Source organism: Phascolarctos cinereus, unplaced genomic scaffold, assembly GCF_003287225.1.
Source record: "Phascolarctos cinereus isolate Bilbo 61053 unplaced genomic scaffold, phaCin_HiC Scaffold_726;HRSCAF=1367, whole genome shotgun sequence".
Lineage (NCBI taxonomy): Eukaryota > Metazoa > Chordata > Mammalia > Diprotodontia > Phascolarctidae > Phascolarctos > Phascolarctos cinereus.
In genome coordinates, this window is record NW_027556098.1 from 264439198 (window position 1) to 264460384 (window position 21187).

Here is a 21187-nt window from a genome sequence, read left to right on the forward strand (position 1 = left end):
ATTGATGAAGTGGTCTCATGAAGGAAGTAGAAAAATTTCTCTAAGAGCCCACTGGTTTTATCTCTTGAGAAAGGCAATTTCCACTTCCACAACTCCTATCACCTTTTGACCGCAGGTCTAAATGTTAGAGATTTTTTTAAAAAATCCAATGTAGATGAGATGACAATTCTAGGACAGCACTCTGTTCAAAATTAAAACGAATGAGGCCAAGAAAAAAATCATGCAAGGTCAGTCTGGCAAAGATCAGAGCCTGGCAGAGCACAATCCACTGAAGAATAAAAACCTTTCTTTCCCACATTAGGTCCTCTTGGTCCTAAAGATTTTTGTGTAGCTAGCTACCTATACATACAGAAAAGAATCAAGCAAGGTGCAAGAGAAAAAGGACACAGTAACCCTCCTTACACACCTAAGCCATGGGAACTCTGAGGTGCCAATTCTCACATGTGAGGGTATTTTTCCATGCTGAACACAAACCACACAAATAGGAGAAAACAAACACAGCTACACTTTTCAGCTGCACACCAGGCTTATCCAGATCCATCAAACTCATTCCTGGCACATAAGTTCTCAAGAACAATAATGCTCTTTAGTCAGTTTCTCACAGAGAGACAAAAGAGCACACGCCCCTCCTATATAAGCACACTGGCTGCAGGCAGCCTATATGCAGGGGAAATTTAGGAAGAATATTGGGAGTGGCATCTTAGAGTAGGATGTCCAGTATGGTACAGGCACTCCAAATCATGCCATGGAATGATGAATCAATCAACATTTATTAAGCACCTACTGTGTGTCAGGCACTAGGCTCAGCTGAAGGAACCTGCCTGTCGTGGCACATTTGAAGGGCTGACACATGGAAAAGAGATTGTTCTGTGTGGTCTAGGAAGGCAGATGGAAGACCCAGTGGATGGAAGGAGACAGATTTTGGCTCACCATGAGAAAAAAAAGAAAGGAAAACAAAGCTTCCTAATAATTAGACTTGTGCAAGAGGGGAGTGAGCTAATAGTAAGCGCTTAACAAATGTTTGTTGACTTGATTTGAAAATGTTGAAGCAGAAGCCGACTGACCACTATTCACAGAGATCTTTGAGAAAGAGTTCAGTTTCAGGCTAGGCCATGTTGAGCACTGAGCTTCCTTCTAGTTCTAAGGCTCTGCCTCTTCTCCTCCAAAAGGCCACACCTGGGGCCCTGCCGCAGCTACACTTCATCTCACTGTGATACCACCAATAAGGCCCATGTTTCTTGCAATTTGGAATAGAAACTAAGGCAGGGTCATATATACCCTGGCACTGGCCCGCAGGGACATGGTACTGTGTGAGTGGCTTCAGGGGGGTCAGTACTTTTGCAGACATAAATCTTGCCCCATCCAGGCCTGCCCATCCTATATGACTCTTGCCCATGTAATCTTATAAAGCCACCCAATGTGCTGGGATCTTCCACTACATTTCCTGGGTGGAGAGCTGGTCTTGCAGTCAAGAAGGCTTGGGTAGGAGGCCCACCTCAGACACATCCTGGCTACATGACCCTGAGCAAGTCGCTTAATTTCTCACTGCCCCAGGTAACTCTCTAAGACTCCAACTTGTAGAACAGGGCTTCCTTACCAAGAAGGTCCCTATACCAGTGAAATTTACAGGTCTGGGCCAAAAACAAAACAAAACAAAACAAACAAAACAAAACAGCTGTTAGGATTGCGTGTGAATAATTATTAGGACTGATTAAAGCAGTTCCTGATGCAAAATAATTATCTGAGGTAATGTCCCATTTTAATGAGTACTGATTTGCATATTTATTTTTGAGCTAAATTTTCCCCAAAGTGATCAATGCATAGTTTAATTCCATACACTTGAAAAATACACTCTGCTGTCTTCAAGGAGGCAAGTACAGCTATCCCTTCTGCATCACACTTTCCCCTCTGCGGTTTCAATATGTCACGGGTCAGCACAGGAAATTAAATGGGAATTTTGGGGGAGTTTTGTGGAAGCCACAGATGACACAGAGCCGGTGACCAAATACTTAGCCCAAATTTTACAATGTTACTGTAAACACACCATGAAAGAAAAAAAAAATTCAGACTACTTCGGTACAAAGGATTTTCCAGACTGTGGGGGCACTGTACCCCTAACCCCCACACAATGTGGAAAGAATAACTATATAGACTGCCAATATGCACTCTTAGCAACATAAAACAATCCTAAATTCACAGGCCTTTTTAGCATATACCCACAGAGGGCAGCTCCTCCACACAAGGGTTGTTATCTGACATTCCCCAAGGCAAAAACCTCCTTTGGAAGCAGAGAATAAAGCAGAAGCACGGATGGGGCTGTATGAGATGGTAGGTCTGACGGGAAGCATTCCCCCATAGGTTATAAATAAAAGAGGAGACCCCCCAAGACACAGGCTGCTCATGTTTGAGGGGAAGATGCTAAGACTGCAGATGTGACAACCTCAGGGAAAAAACAGGTCCCAGGGACTGTCTCAGTCAGGTTCCTCAACAGGGACCGGTTTCGAGAACTACTCATGCCGACAGATGTTTTCACCAAGAAACTCACCCAACAGAAAGAGGGAGGAGGTTATGGCTGCTGGCGGGGCTGGGAACTTTCCAACTTATTTTTTCAAAGAGCTTTGGGGAATAGAGTAGAGACAACAGACAGAGGAAGTGAAGGAAAAAAGTGTCCAGTATCTAATCACCGAACACCCCACCCCTTTCATCAGGTCCCACCTACTGAAACAAAGCATATTCAGCTACCCAAAAACAAATAACAGCAATGGCCTCAATTAGATTGATAAGATACAGCCTAGCAGCAACATCAGGGCAAGGAGAGGGCATTGGCAACCTTCACCTCCAGGAGTCAAAGTTCCAAAGCATGAGTCAGTTCATACTAATGGGTCCTCACGTCACAGATTTTCTGCATGGATGGGTTGATTCTTATTAAAAACCACCTCTTAGGGGCAATTAGGTGACACAGTGGATAGAGTACTGGCCCTGAAGTCAGGAGGACCTGAGTTCAAATCCAGCCTCAGATCAAACACTTGATACTTACTAGCTGTGTGGCCCTGGGCGAGTCACTTAACCCCAACTGCCTGAAAAAAAAAAAAACACCTCTACCTCTCATGTTGCTTGATGGACTCACCCCTTAACCTATATTAACCAAACCAGCCCACTTCCCACACAACCCCCTAGCTGTCATTACAACTGTGATATGCTATAAAGAACACAGGATGGGGAGAGGGGACGACTAAATTCAAAGATCTACTTTGAAGTTCCATCACTCATTAACAAATTCACTTCATTTCTCTGGACGTTAGTTTGCTCACCTGCTAAATGAAGAGGTACTGCAAGAAACAGAATCTTAGATTTGTACGACACCATGCAAAGCTAACTGCCTGGAAAAATAACTTATATTAGTAATAATATATAATATATAACATATTATATATTATATCTTTACTTATAGTACTTACTCTACTTATATTACTTTTTCAAGGTTTGCAAGGCACTTTCATCACCACAACCCAGTGAAGTAGGTAGCACAAGTATTATAAGTCCCATTTTAATGATAAGGAAACCCAGGTTCAATGAGGTTACATTACTTCCCCACAGCCAGACAGCTGATAAGTATCACAGCCAGGTCTCCTGGCTACAGAACTCTTTCCACTAGGCCAAAATGAAGAAGCCACCTCATCCTGGCTCCTCAAATGAAGGATTCAGGTTTAATTTGGAGCTTAGCCAATTAAAGTGTTAGGAGCTGGCCAAGGAGGAGAGGCCAGATTCAACTAAAAGGTCACCTTGGTAGCCAGTGGCCCCAGTTGGCCTTCCAGAGTAGTTTATATCTGAAACATAGGCACCACAGAGAGGGAAAAATCACAACAGATTTTAGTGAAAGAGAAAAGAACAGAGAATTAAGATTGACCTGGAGATGAAAAAGCTAAGAAGTAGCTTGATTACTGCTAGATAAAGATGGATAAAGATGACTTAGTCTCCAACTAGCATGAGGAATTTAGCGTGCAGGACTGACTGTAGAATTTCCCACAGCCCACAAAGTTCGTAGGCTGATCCAGGTGAGTAAAGGAAGTCTGCCATTTAGGACAAACAGATGAGGCTTTAAGCCTGGACTAGCTCCTCTGCAATCTTACCTGAAGCTAGAGAGGAAGCCCAGTATAGAAAGAGCCTGGTCCTGGAGTCAGGAGCTCGGGGTTCAAACAGTACCTCTGACACTCCCCACCTGCAGGATCTTGGGTAAGTCACTTACCACCTTGGGCCTCAGCTGTAAAATGAAGGGCCTGGTCCACATGACTCCTGAGTTAGGTAAGTAATTCCACTGGCAAGACACAATGGTGACTGTTCATGGCTGTACCAGGAGGGGGCTAGGAGTGGCCTGCCATCCACTTGGCCGATGAGTCTGTCTCCGGTAATGTAAAGTATACATGTTTGCACACACTCCAATTTTCCTCCCTCCTCTCTTCACCATGGTAACCACTACCCCTCCCTACCTGGCCAGGCCAAGAGCTGGCCAAAAGAGAATGAAGAATCCCCAAATGCAGTGCCACCGAGGGTCATGCCCTTGTGTCTTGATGTACTGTTTGGGTAAGAACGGTTTAGGTGACAATTTCCAGGAGTTGCTGAAGAAACTGACACCTCAGCCACCGGAGGGTCTGTGAGAAGCCTCTGCCCCAATCCCACTTTCACCTCTTGAATTTATAAACCTCAGTCTCGAGCAGCTTCAGGGAAGCAAAGGTTTTAATTTGACAGTTACCTGTTCCTTCCCCACCCTCAACACAGACCCATCTCCCTAGACACCAAGGGAATCAAGTATAAGCAGAAGGTGAGGTCCCCGAAGCCACTCTGGGCTCTTCGCTCATGCCACTGAGACTTCTCTCTCCCTACAGCAGAGTAAGAAGATAAACAACTCCCTGCAATCCTAAGGCCCCGGAGACCAGCTTGGAGAGATGTGTGAAATGTGTAGGAGACAGTCATTAGGCCTGTCTGTGATCTCGCTGTCTTGTACCTTGTAGGTACTCATTCGACATCTATGGAACAAAGGAAAGGCTAACTCAGAGAAGGGGTTGGGGAAAGGGCAAGTGGGTGCTCGGGAATCCCTCTGCACTTGATTCAGTCATCAGACAAAGAGGCTCAGAAACACGCAACTTCCCTTCCCAGGGCTGTGCTGGGTGTCCTCCGTTCCCAGACAGGCCAACTTGCTACACAGACCCCATAGGGAGAGGAGAGGAGAGAGGCAAGTGAGACTAAAGAAAGGATGTGAGCTGTGGGAAGGGATGAAAGTGAGGGGTGAGGGATCACAAGTTTCTGCGGAAAAGAGTTAAGTGGGTCCAGAAAAAGAAGTCTCTAGGTGGGGACCAGTCTGTTCATTACAAGAGAGATTTCACCACAGAGAACCAAGAGCCCAAGCTAGATATGGTGGATTAAATGGGGATGCTTCTTTGGGTCCCTTCCCACAATCTACCCACCAAGATGCTCCATGGCCCTTAAAGCTAGTCCCTCATCTATCTGTATATACCTTGCAGGGAAAGGGAGAGTCTTCCGGGAAGCCCGCCCCCAATTAATCCTACTCAATCCTGTTAACTCAATTATTTGTGAATTCAGTTTGACTCAGTGACAGATCTTTCCCTTGCCTGTATGCTGTATCCCTATGTCTGTACATATCATTTTCAGTCGTATCCGACTCTTCCTGACCCCTTTGGGTGTTTTTTGGCAATGATACTGTAGTGGTTTGCTACTCATTTTACAGACGAGGAAATTGAGGCTAACAAGGTTAAGTGACTTTCCCAGGGTCACACAGCTAATAAGTGTCTGAGGCCACATTTAAACTCAGGTCTTCCTGACTCCAGGCCCAGTCAGTGCTCTATTCACTGTGCCAAAATGTTTTCCTTTGTGCCTTTCCCACCTCCCCAGCTAGAGTATAAGCACCTCAAACATCTGGTCAGGTCTCTCCTCTACTTTAAAAAAAATCTTCCCTAGTTTCCTACTGCCTACTGAGCAAAGTTTCTATTTCTTTGACTGACTTGAAGTCCCACTACAATGTGGCACCGATCTACCTTTCCAGCCATTTCTCATCCTATTCCTCTCCATATAATGGATGTTCCACTAAAACTGGATTACTCGATGTCCCCCTCACAGGCTGTGAGTTTTCCCATTCCTGTGCCTTTGATCACATTGTCTCCTATTCCTAAAATATCACAGAATCATAGAATCAGAGCTGGAAGGGGGTCTCAGATCATCCTTGTTTTATACATGAGGAAACAGGCCCAGAGAAATGACTTTCCCAAGGTCACACAGGAAGTAGTCATCAGAGCTGGGACATGAACCCCGAAATGCAGCACTCTTTCCCCTGCACTGGGCTGCCACAACTTCCCCCCACCCCCATCCCCTTTCACTTCTTAACTTTATAAACCTCCTTTAAAGACTAGTTCACAGCACCCCTCCCCCCAGGAACCTTCCCTGCTCCTCCCAGGCAACAATGAACTGTTCTCCCTCAGACCTCACCCCCCCCCCCAAAAAAACACTTCATTTTATATCTAAGGTCCTTATCACATGCTATAGTTATCCCTAAGTGCTATCCGGCTACCCATGAAACCTGAAAGAACTACATCTGAAGTCTGTGGAAATAAGACCTGTTAAGGGGTGAGTCACCAAGTTTATCTAAACTTGACAACAAGGTGACCTGCACACAGTAGGCAAAAGAAGGGCTAGGGCAGCATTTTTGGTTTCTATTCTATCTCTTCTCTCCACATATCTCTAGTTTCTAGTAAAAGACAATTACTAACTGATGCTGAGCACATGATGCTGATAAAAGACTATTTCTATCACTATTTCAATCAAAGTGAGAGAAGGGACCCAGGGTCTGGGACAGCCCTAGCACTAGACAGCTCCATTTTCTATTTGGATGAGCCAGGGATGAATTTATCTCCAAGAAGAAGCAGAGACTTCTGTGGTTGTGAAGGATGATGGGACAGAGAAGAAACCTTGGGAGACCCAAAGACCAAGAGATGCAGCTCTTACCGTCTTAATGTAGGGCATATAGTTTGAGTCCTTGTCATAGGAGCCGTATTCATTCTCCACCTGCACGGCGATGATGGGCCCTCCCTGCTTGTACTGAGAAGGGAGATGGGCGTTAGCACCGAGTCCCATTACGTGGTAAAGGTAGGTAGGCCCTCTGATGATATCGCACCAACCCATGGTAGCCTCTTCTCCAAATCACATCATGTTCTGCACTCTGACCCCCCCCCCCAAATCCCACCTCACCTAACTCTATCTGGACCCACCAATTTCCTGGGCTATGATCCCAAGAGGAATGTTGGTGCAGTATAAACACTAGCTGTACCATCAGGAACAATCACTCAGCCTCACAGAGACTACTTCCTCACCTGTAATATAAGATCAGTACTCTTACTTCCCAGGGTGGTTGTGAGTGAAGTGCTTTATGAAACTCAAAACTGCATTAATGTGCATCATTACTCTAAGCCTTGCTCCCCACCAATAATGCTCACTTGTGATCTATGTGAGATATATGGAAGCATTGAGACACATCCAGAAGAGTGATTTTCACCACTGTCTGCAGATCCTGTTCTAGATCATCAATATCAGTACTGTTGAGATTAGAGAGTAAACCTCTTAGCTAGGAAATACCAAGAGATGCCGTGACAGTCTCAAAAGAAAACTAAATGCAATTCACTTTGATTTAAACAAAGAATAGTAGCCATACAAGACTTATTTTGGAAGGCGATAGAGCAAATAAGGATGTCACAACAAAAAGATGGGAAATCACAGACCTACAGATCAGGCTTTGTACCTGAGCATGCGTGCATGCATATGTGAGTATGTATATGCGTGCACACTCAGCTTCTCTTGTACAGGATTTAGTTGTGTGCAATTAGAAGCCAAATAAAGGCTTTCTGGAGATCATCAAGGTATTCATTAACCATCCATCTGCATGTGATGAAAGGCTCTATAAAGCCCATAAATACATAGGTCCTGACCTCAGCATCTAATGATCTCAGCCAACACCATGATGCATATACTCTGAAGGAGATGCTGCAAACAAGTGCCAAAGTACTCACAGGCAAATGGAGAAGTCTTCCATAATGGTGCATGAAGAGAATCCTGGGAATCAGAAGGTGGGGCAGGATAGGATAGGAAACCTGCCACCCCAAAGTGGAAGAATTGGAGCCAAAGTCTGTCCTATGGCTTGTGTGTTTTTCAGTAGCCTCAGGGCTCAAGGATTTAATAAGACTCACCTGTTTCCCTGGAAATGAAGGGGATGTGGGGTTGTTTGGTTTTACCTGCAGTGGAACCACTCTGGGAATCAGATGATTAAAATAATGATCCACAGCTGAAATGAAGCCATTATAGGTTGTTCTCAGCTCCATGTGGGAATCTTGGAGTAACCAGCTAGAAGTGAAAAGAGGAGAGACTCAGGGACATAAAAGCGGGGTGGAGACTAATTAAGGGATGAAGCTAAAGACCAGGGCTGACCTAAATTCACACAATTCTCAAGCAGCCGCCAAACCCCAGAGGCACAAGCCACCAAAGCTTGGACAACAAACACCTCAAGCCCTTCATCCATGACTGCTCCCTGGTAGAGGGCACAGGCAGGAATTCAGCACGGGCTCCCCACACAGGCTGCAGGTCAGGGAGCCAGCCAGAGGCAGAAAAGCATCTCACCACAAGGAGCTCCAGGGCACTGGGGGATCAGCTTCCTGAGGACTTCTACCCACAATCCTCCCATCTACAGGCAGTCCAAGCCAAATCATTTAAGGGTTTTCTGGGAGCAGAAAATCTAGCAGGACTCAACCCGTATCCCTTTCCAATGTCAGCCACGAAAATGAGCTTGAAATCAGAATGGCACAAGTAGTCCACTTTTTTGAGTCACCATCAATTCTGATGGAGGCTGTGGGTGCTAACAGAAATTACTAGGCTTCATCAGCCTGGTCAGCAGAGCAACCCTCAGAAAGTAAGGAGGGACTGGGATGCAAGATGGGCGTAGCTTTCATACCATCTACCCTATGATCCCCAAAACTCCACAAGGACAGCCACTGAGCCAAGGGTGAGATAGAAAGTCCAAGCTACTAACTTGAGCACCTCACCCTCTCTTACATCTAGGAGAACAATGCTCATTCTGCAAGCATCGTCTGTGTTTCTAGAGTCCTGATGCCAGTCCAGAAATCACAGGCAGAAGCGCAAAGTGATCTGCTAGTGTATAATCAAGGGCATAGAGAAGGTGGCAACCTTCTCCAATTTAAACATTCGTTTAATGCCCCCCACTCACCCTTGAACCAAACTGGACTTGTATCATACACTTCATCTCTGGCTTTTGGAACTAGTCCTGATTTACTAATACTCCTCCATTACAAGACTCTGCCTTTTTGCCCTTCGCCCAATCCTGACCCTTCTTGGGGGTGTGTGTGTGTGTGTGTGTGTGTGTGTGTGTGTGTGTGTGTGTGTGTGTGTGTGTGTGTGTGTGTGTGTGTGTGTGTGTGTGTTCATGTTTATGCTGCCTTTCCTAATGGATGTCACGTCCCAGCATAAGCAGGTGACAGCACACAGAAATCTCAGTGCCAAAGGTACTTGCTGCTGCCTTAACATTCCTTAATCCCTTCCTGCTGCTATTAGCCCAGCTCAATTCAACCTGATGAACTCTGAAAAGTTCATAAGGATCTTTCAACCACTTGGGCACAAGAAGGTATGAAAAGAAGAGGAGAGCAAAGTCACTAATATTCTGTATGCTGGCAGCCTCCTCTGGGCACAGGTGTCATGGCTATGAACAATGGGAAACTAAATAATCAGGGGGATTACAGTTTGGAAACTGCTGTGCAGGCAGAGAGTTACAAGCAGACATAACAGCATTTGTTTTGGGGTATTTTTGTTTTGTTTTTTTGGTTTTTGGTGAGGCAATTGGGGTTAAGTGACTTGCTCAGGGTCACACAGCTAGTAAGTGTCAAAGTGTCTGAGGCCAAATTTGAACTCAGGTCCTCCTGACTCCAGGGCCGGTGCTCAGCACGCATTCTTATAAATGAAAAAGTGAGAAGCAAAATAAGCATAAAATACTCAGGCGAGTTTTATCCCAACTATGGGTCAACCCTTCCTTCATCCACTCCTTTCCACTATATCAATATTGCCCATACCATGACAACAAGAGAAGATCTAAGATATACCAAAAAAAACCCAAATCCTCATCTTTATGTGCCCTTTCTGCCTTTCAAAGCACTTACATGTTTTCTCTCATATTTTATCCTAAACACCAGGGAAAGTGAGATGCAGAGAAGTTAAGTGATGTGCAGTAGCATCTACTTAGAAGCACAATCACTTTGTTGAGGCAATGAGTGTTGAAGATGCCCTATCCTGCCAGTTCCTACCTGGCACCCTACAGTAAAATCTCATAGGAATTCTGCCTGGATAATACCCATTGCTATGTCTACAGTTTTTTAAACTTATTTTGTTTTATTTAACATGTGTTTTTAAAACTTTGGGTTCCAAATTTTCTCCCTTCCTCCATCCCCACCCACCCTCATTTAAAAGGCAAGCATCCTGATACAGGTTATAGATGTGTAGTCATGCAACACACTTCCATAGCAGTCCTGTTGTGAAAAACCAAGTATATTTCCCCTCATCCTATCCTACCCCCATTTATTCTGTTCTCTCTTTTGACCCTGTCCCTCCTCAGAAGTGTTTGCTTTTGATTATCCCCTCCCCCAATCTGCCCTCCCCTCTATCAACCGCCTACTCTCTTGTCCCCTTCCCCCCTTATTTTCCTGAAGGGTAAGACAGATTTCCATACCCAATTGAGTATGTATGTTATTCCCTCCTTAAGCCAAATCCTATGAGAATAAGATTCACTCATTCCCTCTCACCTTCCCCCATTTCCCCTCCACTGTAAAAACCTTTTCTTGTCTGTTTCATGTGAGATAATTTACCCCATTCTCCTTCTCCCAATAAAATCCTCCCTCACCCCTTAATGTTATTTTTCAGATATCACCCTTTCATCTTCAATTCACCCTGTGCCAGCTATCTATCTATTATATATGTATGTGTATACATATATATATACATATATATACATATACATACACATAATTTTTTCCCTCCCACTACTCTAATACTGACAAAGGACTCATGAGTTACAAATATTATCTTTCCATGCAGGAATGTAAACAGTTCAACCTTAATAAGTCCCTTATGATTTCTCTTTCCCGTTTACCTCTTCCATGTTTCACTTGAGTCTTGTATTTGAAAGTCAAATTTTCTATTCAGCTCTGGTCTTTTCATCAAGAATGCTTGAAAGTCCCCTATTTCACTGAATGACCATTTTTTACCCTGAAGGGCTATATTCAGCTTTGCTGGATAGGTTATTCTTGGTTGTAATCCTATCTCCTTTGCCCTCTGGAGTGTCATACTCCATGCCCTCGTGTCTACAGTTTTAAGGGCTCATATTGTTGATTTTTAACATAAAGAGGAAAATAAACTTTAAAAGAGAGTGCATACTTCTGTGGTTTATATTTTGGAATATCTGGAATCCCTGTGCTATATTGATCACTTCAACCTTACCTGGGCAAGCCCCCAAGGTCCCACTCACTGCAGATGTAGGGACCAGGGCGCAGAATCACCCACAGCCCAATATCTGCTGCCATCTGGACAAAGGCCCTAAAGAGGAGGAAGACAATACGAGTGCCACTTAATAAAGCCAAAAGCAGAGGCAAGGATGTAAGATCTCAATTAGCAATCCTGGATAACTGCACTGCTCAGGTGCTCTCCAGACTGAAGTTCTTCTCCCTCAGTTTGGAAGTCAGGAGAGAGCAGAGCTCTTGGTTCTGACTAAAGAAGAGGCAGGAGCAGCTGTTACCCAGAAGGGAAAGGAATTCATCTTACCCTAAGATGCAACAACCCTTCCCTTTCTCCTCCCCAGCCCCCACACACAGAGTCAGGGGTTCTCATCTGCCTAGATCAATAAATCTGCCTAGGTTCTCTGGGGGTACAGGGAAGGAGGAGCTCAGAGGGGTAACTCACTCCAGCTTTACCTTGTCTTACTAACCAAGGGCATGGGAATCCCTTGTCACATCACAGGTGGCAGGTTTCATACTGCTGACTAGACCTGCAAAACCCTGGGCTTTTAAGCCGATCTCTAGATTAAGGCAAGGGAGGACTGACCACAGAAGCTAGGTCATAGCCCTGCTGGGAGAAATCAGATTATCTGCTGGAAAGGACCTGGCTCTGAATACAGGGACAGTGTTCCCAGCGTTTTAGAACCTGGACCCCAGAGTTTTGGTTTCCAAGAATAAAGATCAGATTTCCCCTTCTACTTTCCTTTCCCATTTACAGTATCCATCCCCCAACCTCCCCACAAAGAAATAACTTGGCACTTAAGACATACTCTACATCCAAGTTCCCACTGAAGTTAAACTTTCCTCTTTCCGGCTCATGGAGATTCCAGGGAATATACCTGCAACCAAAAGAAAAAGAATCAGGGGGCAGGGTAGGTGGCGCAGTGGATACAGTACCGGCCCTGAACTCAGGAGGACCTGAGTCCAAATCCGGCCTCAGGCCAAACATTTGACACTTACTAGCTATGTGACCCTGGGCAAGTCACTTAACCCCAATTGCCTAAAAATAAAAAAATTTTAAAAAAAAGAAGAAGAAGAAGAGTCAGACAGACTCACCTCATTCCACCTGTCTCCAAGTAATCTTTCCTACCCTGAGCTTTGGGATCAGATACCTGGGAGTGCTCCACTTCTGTTAAAAACCTATGGTGATATACCCAAGGGATTCTCTCCAGGCTCTTCCTGCCACCCAACTGAGGCTGCCAACATTAAACTGCCTCCAAAGAACTGACAAGCTGAGTGTGAACCCTGCTGTCTTGGCATGTCTCTGAGTGTGCTCAAAAGCAAATGGGAATGATTTGGGGATTTACCCTCATTTTGGATTACCCATTCCTCTGATCCCTTCCATTATAGAAATGGCTCTTATCTGTGACTTCACTGATATAGGGAACTCCTGGTAAGGAAACTCCCTCTACTAACAGAGACTAACAACAATTCTACAACATACAGTCTTAGGGAGCTGCCCTGGACCCAAGGGAAGCAAAGCCATTAGCCTCAGACCCAGCTTCATTACCCACCTGATACATCAGACTTAGCCATAAAACTTTATAGTCACAGCTGATGTGTAGAATTTGCCCAAGAATCTTGTGTTCCATGGACTATTATTGTGTTTAGGTCTTTGTGAAGGAACCCACTGGACCATGTCAAATTCGTAGTGGTTCAGGGGCCTTGGATCACTCTGTTCAATCTGAACTCTAGCATCCCATGTCCCTTCTTTATATCCAAGGACCTGAACAGCTGTGGTGGTATGTGACCCACAGCATTCCCATTTTCATTATACCTCCACTTTTCCCTCACCACATTAAATGCCATCTTAGCTAGATAGCTGCCTTTTTCCCTTTCATAGCTGAACCACAACTGAAGGTTGAGCAAGGGTTTTTCTTTACAAGGTAAATTTAATTTATCTAAAGGGTACAAAGAATCATACATCTGGCCTGCAACAAGTATATTAGTTTCTGCTAGATTCATCCTGAATTTCAAAGGATAAAGCTCCATGAAGACAGGCCCCATCCCACATGGGCTATATTTCTTCCTCCCAAGTTGATAGTTAAACAGCCTTCTTCTTGCCAAGATACTCTGCCACACACCCTTGGCTTCACTTACGCTTCCCAGCAAGAAACAGCATCAGCCAGTCCGGCCTCCTACAGGGTGCTACCTATGTTCTCATTATGCCCAAAATACATCGCAAATATCATTCCATCACAACTTTATCTTCCTTACTGGTCTGAAAGTTTCCTAAGAGCAAGAGGTTCTCCCCTAAGAGCCTGAGTGCTTCCCTTAGGACAGGGGCTGTTTTTTCCCCTCTTCCTTGTCTCTCTCCTGTCTTCCACACCCAGCCCTGCCCTGTTTCCCCCTCCCTTCCCAATACCAGTTTTCCATACCTCTACCCCAACCAGGACCAGTCTGGGCATCTCCCAAAACAAGTTTGCTAAGTGGCAGTGGCTCAGTTATTTGGGGGCTAAGCAGGAAATAGCCATAAATTCTGATCACAGGTAGCCAGAGCTAGAAGTTATGACCATGGTTTCTAAAGGTCTTTGTGGATAACAAGGGTAGGATTTGGGGAGAGCGAAGGACCCTCAATACTTACGTAGTGAGGGTGTTTAAGCCACAGGCCTTCAACTTCAGCAATCGATCTCTCCAATATTCCCTGGGCACTCGAAAGTAGTGTATAGAGCCCCCCAAAATTTGGAAGTTGGAGCCCTCCAGCAAGAAGTTCGGTCCCTCAGCCTGCAGTCCCAAATGCCGGTTCCAATGCCTTATGGAGACCAGTTCACTCCAGTTAAACCTCCAAAGGGGAAAGGGAATTTGTAAATCTTCTGAATTCAACTCTAGTTATAGGCAATGGGGTAGCAAGAGAGATGATCCTTGCTTTTCCTCCAAAAGCCTTGTACAGTGGGTATATGGGGCGTCCTCCCCCCTCAAAAAAAGAAAAAACTTCCCTTTCCCTCAGTAAGACCTCAGGAGTCCTTCCTCAGCTCCACTCACACACAGCCTCGTGGCTGTGGAGGAGCAAGCTGACAAGGGTGAAGGAAGAAGACAGGCATAATTCTCACTGGGAAGGCCACTGTACTAAAAGGAGAAAGGATGGAGTGGGAGTCATACTGCAAACAGGAAGACAGCGTGTGATCTGGGGATGGGACAGCTCAGAAGGAGGATGCAGGCTAGGCTGTTGGCTAGAGCCGATGAAGGAAGCAAGCGGGAGGTTTCCTGACACAGAGACGAGGGCCTCTAGGCTACTGCTCAGTACAGTACCTGGGAGCCACCTTACGCCCACAGTCGTCCAACTTAAGGGGCAGGTACCTGGAAAAGGGCAGCTGGGTTAGAAACAGCACCTGTTACTGAATCACCAAATGTTCAGGTTCTATTTCTTTTCTTAATATCAAGTGTCTGCCAAGAAACTTTGTAAGACATAGACCTAGTCCTAGAAAAGGAGCTAGAAGCCTGTGGTCTTAAAGTCAGAATTGCTTCTACACACCCTCAGCTGAAATCACAGTCCTGTGATCTCTTGGGCTGCAGAAAGAGGAGTTTGTGCAACCAGGCCCCAGCCCACCTCTCACATCTTGCAACGAGTTATAATGAGAGCTTCAGGCATCTGTGATTTCCATAGTGCAGCTATTCACTCTACCAATAAAGATTGCAACCCCTCTAGAACTGAATGAATATTCTTTGAGAGTTATTATAGTTAATAATTCATCACCTGGTAATGAGCCTTTCCTTACTTAGCTTAGTTGACCCTAACATGACAATTTATAAATAATAACTTACAGTCATATAAGGCTTTATAGTAATAAAACACTTCATAGACTGTCTCACTTAATCCTTGTAAGTTTCTGAAGTAGAAAGAGCAAAAATTATTATCTCTATTTTACTGATGAAGAAAAGTAAGGAGGGGCAGGTAGGTGGCGCAGTGGACAGAGCACCGGCCCTGAAGTCAGGAGGACCTGAGTTCAAATCCAGCCTCTGACCAAACACTTGACACTTACTAGCTGTGTAACCCTGGGCAAGTCACTTAACCCCAACTGCCTAAAAAAAGAAAAGAAAAGAAAAGAAAAGCCACCAAACTGATCATTCACCAGACAAACACTAAGCACTTGTATGTCTCACCTTTGCTCACACTGCTCCCCTTGCCTGGAATGTCTTATATTCTCTTCTCAGGCTATCAAAATCCTACCTATATCTCCAGGTATGGTTCAAGTTTCACCTCCATAAAGTGTTTTCTGATTCTTCCAGTTTCCACTGCTAAACTGCTATAGCAGATTAATTCAAGACAGTGGGGGAAAGGAATAAAGGTCAAGGGCTCCTTACAGTTCCCCTTGAAAATTACAATAGAAACACCAAAGAAAAGAAAAGTGGCTAAGACCCCACACAATAAAAAGAAAAATTATCCAAAAAAATGTAAATGAGAAAAACAAAGTACAGATACAATTTTTAGAAACACAAGTGAATAAATTAATCATCCAAAGTACAGGAGCAAAGCAGATGTAAAAATAAACCACTTGTGGTCTATCAAGAGATATCCTCAAATGGCTGACACATTCAAAGAAATTAGGCAATTACTGACACTGAAAGGAATCATCATAAGACTAAAATAAAAGGAAGGGTTTTTTTAGAAAATTGCTCAAAGAAAGGTACAATTAAAAGATGCTAAAAATTATCCACAGTAAATAATGAAAAAAGGTTTATATTGAAACTGCACCAAAAAAAATCTATAGAAATAACCAATATATGACAACAGAAAAAAGAATTTCATAACTACGAAGCACAGCTAAAAATATCGGTTCCCAAAATATTAATAATAATCATCCACCTAGAGGACAAAGCTTAAAATAGCAACTTCAGGATTACTGATACTTCAGAAAATTTAGAAAAACAAAAGGATATTGGAAAAAAAAGTTTCATATAATTTACAAAAACAGTGAAGAAATACAATTAGAAAGAATCCACAGAACCTTGACAAGGAAAAATCCAAGATTTAACATTCCTGAAGACATCATAGTTAAATTCTGGCATTACAATGATAAGGAAAAAATACTTCAAAAGCTGCCAGAAGAAATTAATTTTTTTTTTTAGGCAATTGGAGTTAAGTGACTTGCCCAAGGCCACACAGCTAGTAAGTGTCAAGTGTTTGGTCCGAGGCCACATTTGAACTCAGGTCCTCCTGACTTCAGGGCCGGTGTTCTATCCACTGCACCACCTAGCTGCCCCTAAGAAATGAATTTATCAAAAGATTCATACACACATACATACACACACACACACACACACACACACACACACACAAAGAGTTGCTCAATTTCTACTTTTCTTCTGATAGTTTTTGAAGTGCTTTGGAATAGAGGCAGCTAGGTAGCTCAGTGGATATAGTAATTGGGCCTGGAATCAGGAAGACCTAAGTTCAAATCTAACCTCAGACACTTACTAGCTGTGTGATCCTGGGCAAGTCACTTAACATCTGTTTACCTCAGTTTCCTTAAGTGTAAAATAGGGATAATACTAGCACCTATTCCTAGAGTTGTTATGAGGATCAAGTGAGTAAATATCTGTAAAGCACTTAGCGCAGTGTCTAGTATACAGCAGGCACTATATGTTAAGGAATGTTACACTAGACTGGGAAACTGCTTGTACAGCTGGGACCCTTGTAGATAAGCAGAGCATCATATCTTCATAGTAGTTCCCAAGGGAAAAAATGCTGCTTTTGCCATCTTGATCATTCATGATTTCTCCCCCTTTACCACTCCCATTTAGGTGGGCAGTTCTATTTCTCTTCATCTCTGTCGAAATTTCATAAATATACAAGCTTCTGTTTGGATTGTGAACTCTTTGACCTGGCTTAGGGCTCCACATGCAAGTTCATTTCTCTTGTAATAAATCTAGTTGCAACTCAATGTCTCATGGACTTGTGATACTGTTTTGGTTAACAGTAAGTGCTATCTAGTATTGGTATTCTGACAGGTACCAAGAAAAAAATAGGATCACAGCAAACTTTTAAAGAACAAGAAATGGCTAGAGAAATTGGAATATAACATTTACAAAACTAATAGGCCAGGAGCCATCACCCTGTAATTGTCTACCCAGAAAAAACACAGTATACGCTATGAAACCATACATACCGTGAAAATTTACAAAAATTTACGCATTCAAGAAAGTCTTCCAACAACAAACAAGCCTTTTAGCCAAAACAAATAAATTTCTAAAACAGCTCACACTTTGCAAGTCAAATTAAACTAGTTACACCAGGGCCTTCAGAAGGGAAACAAAAGTAAAGAGAAGGAAGGGAGCAGGAAAATCCCAAAGCAAAGCTCCTATCATTGATAAAATGGGAATCCAAATTAAAGAAACCTTCATAATAGTTACCAATGATAGGGAATATTTATTTAGAGTGGTTCTATCAAGTTCGGCTTAATAATAGAATTTTTAAGATGAGAGAATTTATTCCTATCTAATAGAATGACTGAAAAAAGACAAATCTTAAGAATTCTAATGCTAAATGGAAAATACTTAACTTTCCCATAAAACCCAAAAGAGTAACAAAATAGATTAAACAGTGCTTATAGAAATCCAGAAACATCTAAATGGATTCAAAATAAATGGACAGTCTAAAATTTCCTACGCTACTGCCAAATCTTGAAAAGTGGGAATAGCATTAATGATACTGGACCAAATTGAACTTCTCTTGGACTCCTGACCATGGGCTATGATTAGAGAACCTTTCCAGACTCCTGAAAATTATACCAAATGTTCATTTCCTCTGCATATCTCTTCCAACTTTAGCTCTCTCATGTATGTAGTCTTCCCCCTTTAGAATACAAACTTCTTGAGGACAGGGGCTATCTTGTTCGCATGTATTTGTATCCCTAGCACTTACCACAGGACCAGGCACATAATAAATGCTTAATAAATGCTTTCACTCATTCAAAAAGAAAATATTAAAAGAGCAAGGACGTTATAATATTATGCTAAAAGATTTTCTATGAGAGTATATCAATCTAAAATAGACATGTATTAATAACTCCGCAGCAAAGGAAAACCTTCCACCCTTACAAGAAGAAAGAAAAAAACCACTACTAATTGAAAATTTTAACATCCCCGTCAGATCACCATTCACAACAACAAACTAAAGAGACTATTAAACAAATGAAATTTAATAAATACATATACTTAATGAAAAAAGCAAAGACCATATACTTTTCTCCCATGTTCACGTAAGAAAAAAATAATAAAAATAATCAATAGCTGAGCCAAAAAGAAGATAAAGGCAAATATAAAAAGCAGTAATTATTTATACTATAATTACAGGCCATAATGCATTGAAAGGTACTAAAGAATAATGATGCAAAGAAAAAATGTATAGGAAACTTAAAAAAGACAGTAAATAATAACTAGATAAAAAGGAAATTATAAAAACAGTAGACATACATTAAAAGCAATGACAACAGAGATTCTTCAATGGATCTGTGATCTCATCCACATGATTACTTCCTCTAGCCATACAGACTTCAGCCCATTCATGTCTGCCCCTCCCTCTGTGACTTGGTCCATGTTCTCTTCCACCAAGGGTACACCCAACATGATAATGGCCTTCTCTCAGATCTCTTGACATTTCCTCAATAACAATGGAGCACATGGGCTGCCCATCAATGATCCCTTGTTGTGTGACTGGCCTATTTTTAAAAATTCCATAACATAGCTTTTTGATGACATCCTTAATGATGCTTCTACACAATTCTTCTTTGCTTGCTTATACCCACCACACACTCCTATTATCTTTTGGATGACACTCAACTTTTAGTTTTTTGGACACTATTCTAAGACTCGCAGCCATAAAGCACCAGTAGAAGAACACTGTTATTAAGAAAAATGGGCCTTTATTTCAAGGAGGGCCTTGGGGTCATTAAAAGTACTGCAAAATATTCCAAAGACAATCCAGTCCATTATTTCTTCCTACCCTACACCAGGCCCAGATCATTGTCCAAATCTGCAGTTTCTGTCCAAGATACAGATGTTCTAATGGGCCAGCTCTGGTGTATACTTGGTGCAGGACAGTTGTCCCTTCCAGCTTCATCTCCTTGAAGACGATTTCTACTTCCTCATTCTGTGCTGTATCTCAGGTCTTGTTGTTTCTGGGCATATGATGAATCCAGTTGGGCTAAATCTTTCATAGGTCTCTCTGAGAAGAATTTTTGAAATGACTTTCCTTTTTTTTTTTTTTGCCATGTCTTATACCCAATACTGGGTGCCTCATCGTAGGAAGCAAGCTTAGCCTGCACGTTATCTCTGGGCAGCATCTAAAACACAGCTTCGCTATCACTTACTCTTCCAGTTACGGTACATGCAGTCTGTGGGGCTTTGGAAAGGTATGATCTAGATCTAGGACCATCAGAGAGATGCTGAAATATTCCCACTCACCACAATAAAGACCACAAATATTATAATTACACTCTTGTTCTAGGCCTTAAATGCCCCCTCTCCCTATACTTTCATTTATACGTTCATTCATTCAACAAACATCAAGGCAGCTCACCAGAGACTAGAGATACAAAGATTATCTGAAACCCAGACCTTCTTTTCAAGAAGCTCCCAGTGTAAGAGAAGGAAAAAAATGTACAAAAGTCATGATGATACAAAGAGTTATGAGGGAAGAGGGAAGGAGAGATCCTAGGGCTATGAGGGATCAGAGGAAAGGGAAGATCCTTTCCTTTGCCTTGTGTGAAACAGGGAAGCAGGGCAGTGCGGATGGGAAGGTCAGGGAAGGCTTCACAGACAAAACAGTGTTTGTGGTAGAATATGAAGGAAGGGAGGAACTTCATCAGACAGAGATAGGATTGAACATATGCATTTAGAGAAATAGGGATGGGAACAAGCCCAGAAATGGAGGGTGGCAGTAAGCCAACAGAGTACAAAAAGAGCTGTCCAATTTGATTGAAACAGAGGTTACACAAAGGGAAACACTTTAAGACAGGAAAGGTAGGTGGGGGCCAACCTACAAAGGGCTTCCAATGCAAGGATCAATACTTTGGGAGGTGACGGTAGTGTCCTTCATTTTCAAAGCAGGCCAGTGACATCACAAGGTGGTGTCTTGACTCAAGCAGAAATTGGATTGAAGTGAGGCAGAGCTGCACAAAGTCATCAGCCTCACTCTCTCTTCCAGGAGTCACTGATGTCCACAGGCAGGACAAAAGTCAAGACAGTTGGCAATGACCCAGGATGCAGTGGATGACCCTGGCATCTTCAATGTCTGATCAAGCTCTAAGTGTTCCATAGCACCTGCTTCAGCCACCTTCATGGATACTGGAACAAATTGTTCCATTTGTCCATTCCACCGGGGGAAGTCTCCACCTGCTTAGGGTAGGCACCCTTCTAATTAAACAATGGGTTTCAGGCCCATGGGTTACCCTTAACCTGATTTGGCCCATCTGCCAAAATGTTTTACCAGGTATGGCTGCTGTGCATGCTACAGCTTCTTGGAGCCACTGGTGAAAGTCGGATGAAAAGATAGACTCCAAAGGTGGAGGAGCAGCCCTGAAAAGAGCTTGGCAAATCCTCATACCAGAGGCGCTTGCTAGTCCCCCCAGTCATCCCAT

At 43.2% G+C, this 21187-nt stretch overlaps 1 protein-coding gene across 1 annotated transcript in view; it reads right to left on the bottom strand.

The window, feature by feature from the left end:
- The window catches only part of LOC110195857 (beta-galactosidase-1-like protein 2), a 56951-nt gene that overhangs the window by 26075 nt on the left and 9689 nt on the right, over positions 1-21187 (bottom strand). Inside the window, 6 exon segments of the mRNA XM_020968792.2 lie at positions 7015-7107; positions 8295-8403; positions 11557-11652; positions 12380-12448; positions 14194-14391; positions 14859-14906. Coding sequence (XP_020824451.1) covers positions 7015-7107; positions 8295-8403; positions 11557-11652; positions 12380-12448; positions 14194-14391; positions 14859-14906 — 613 coding nt within the window.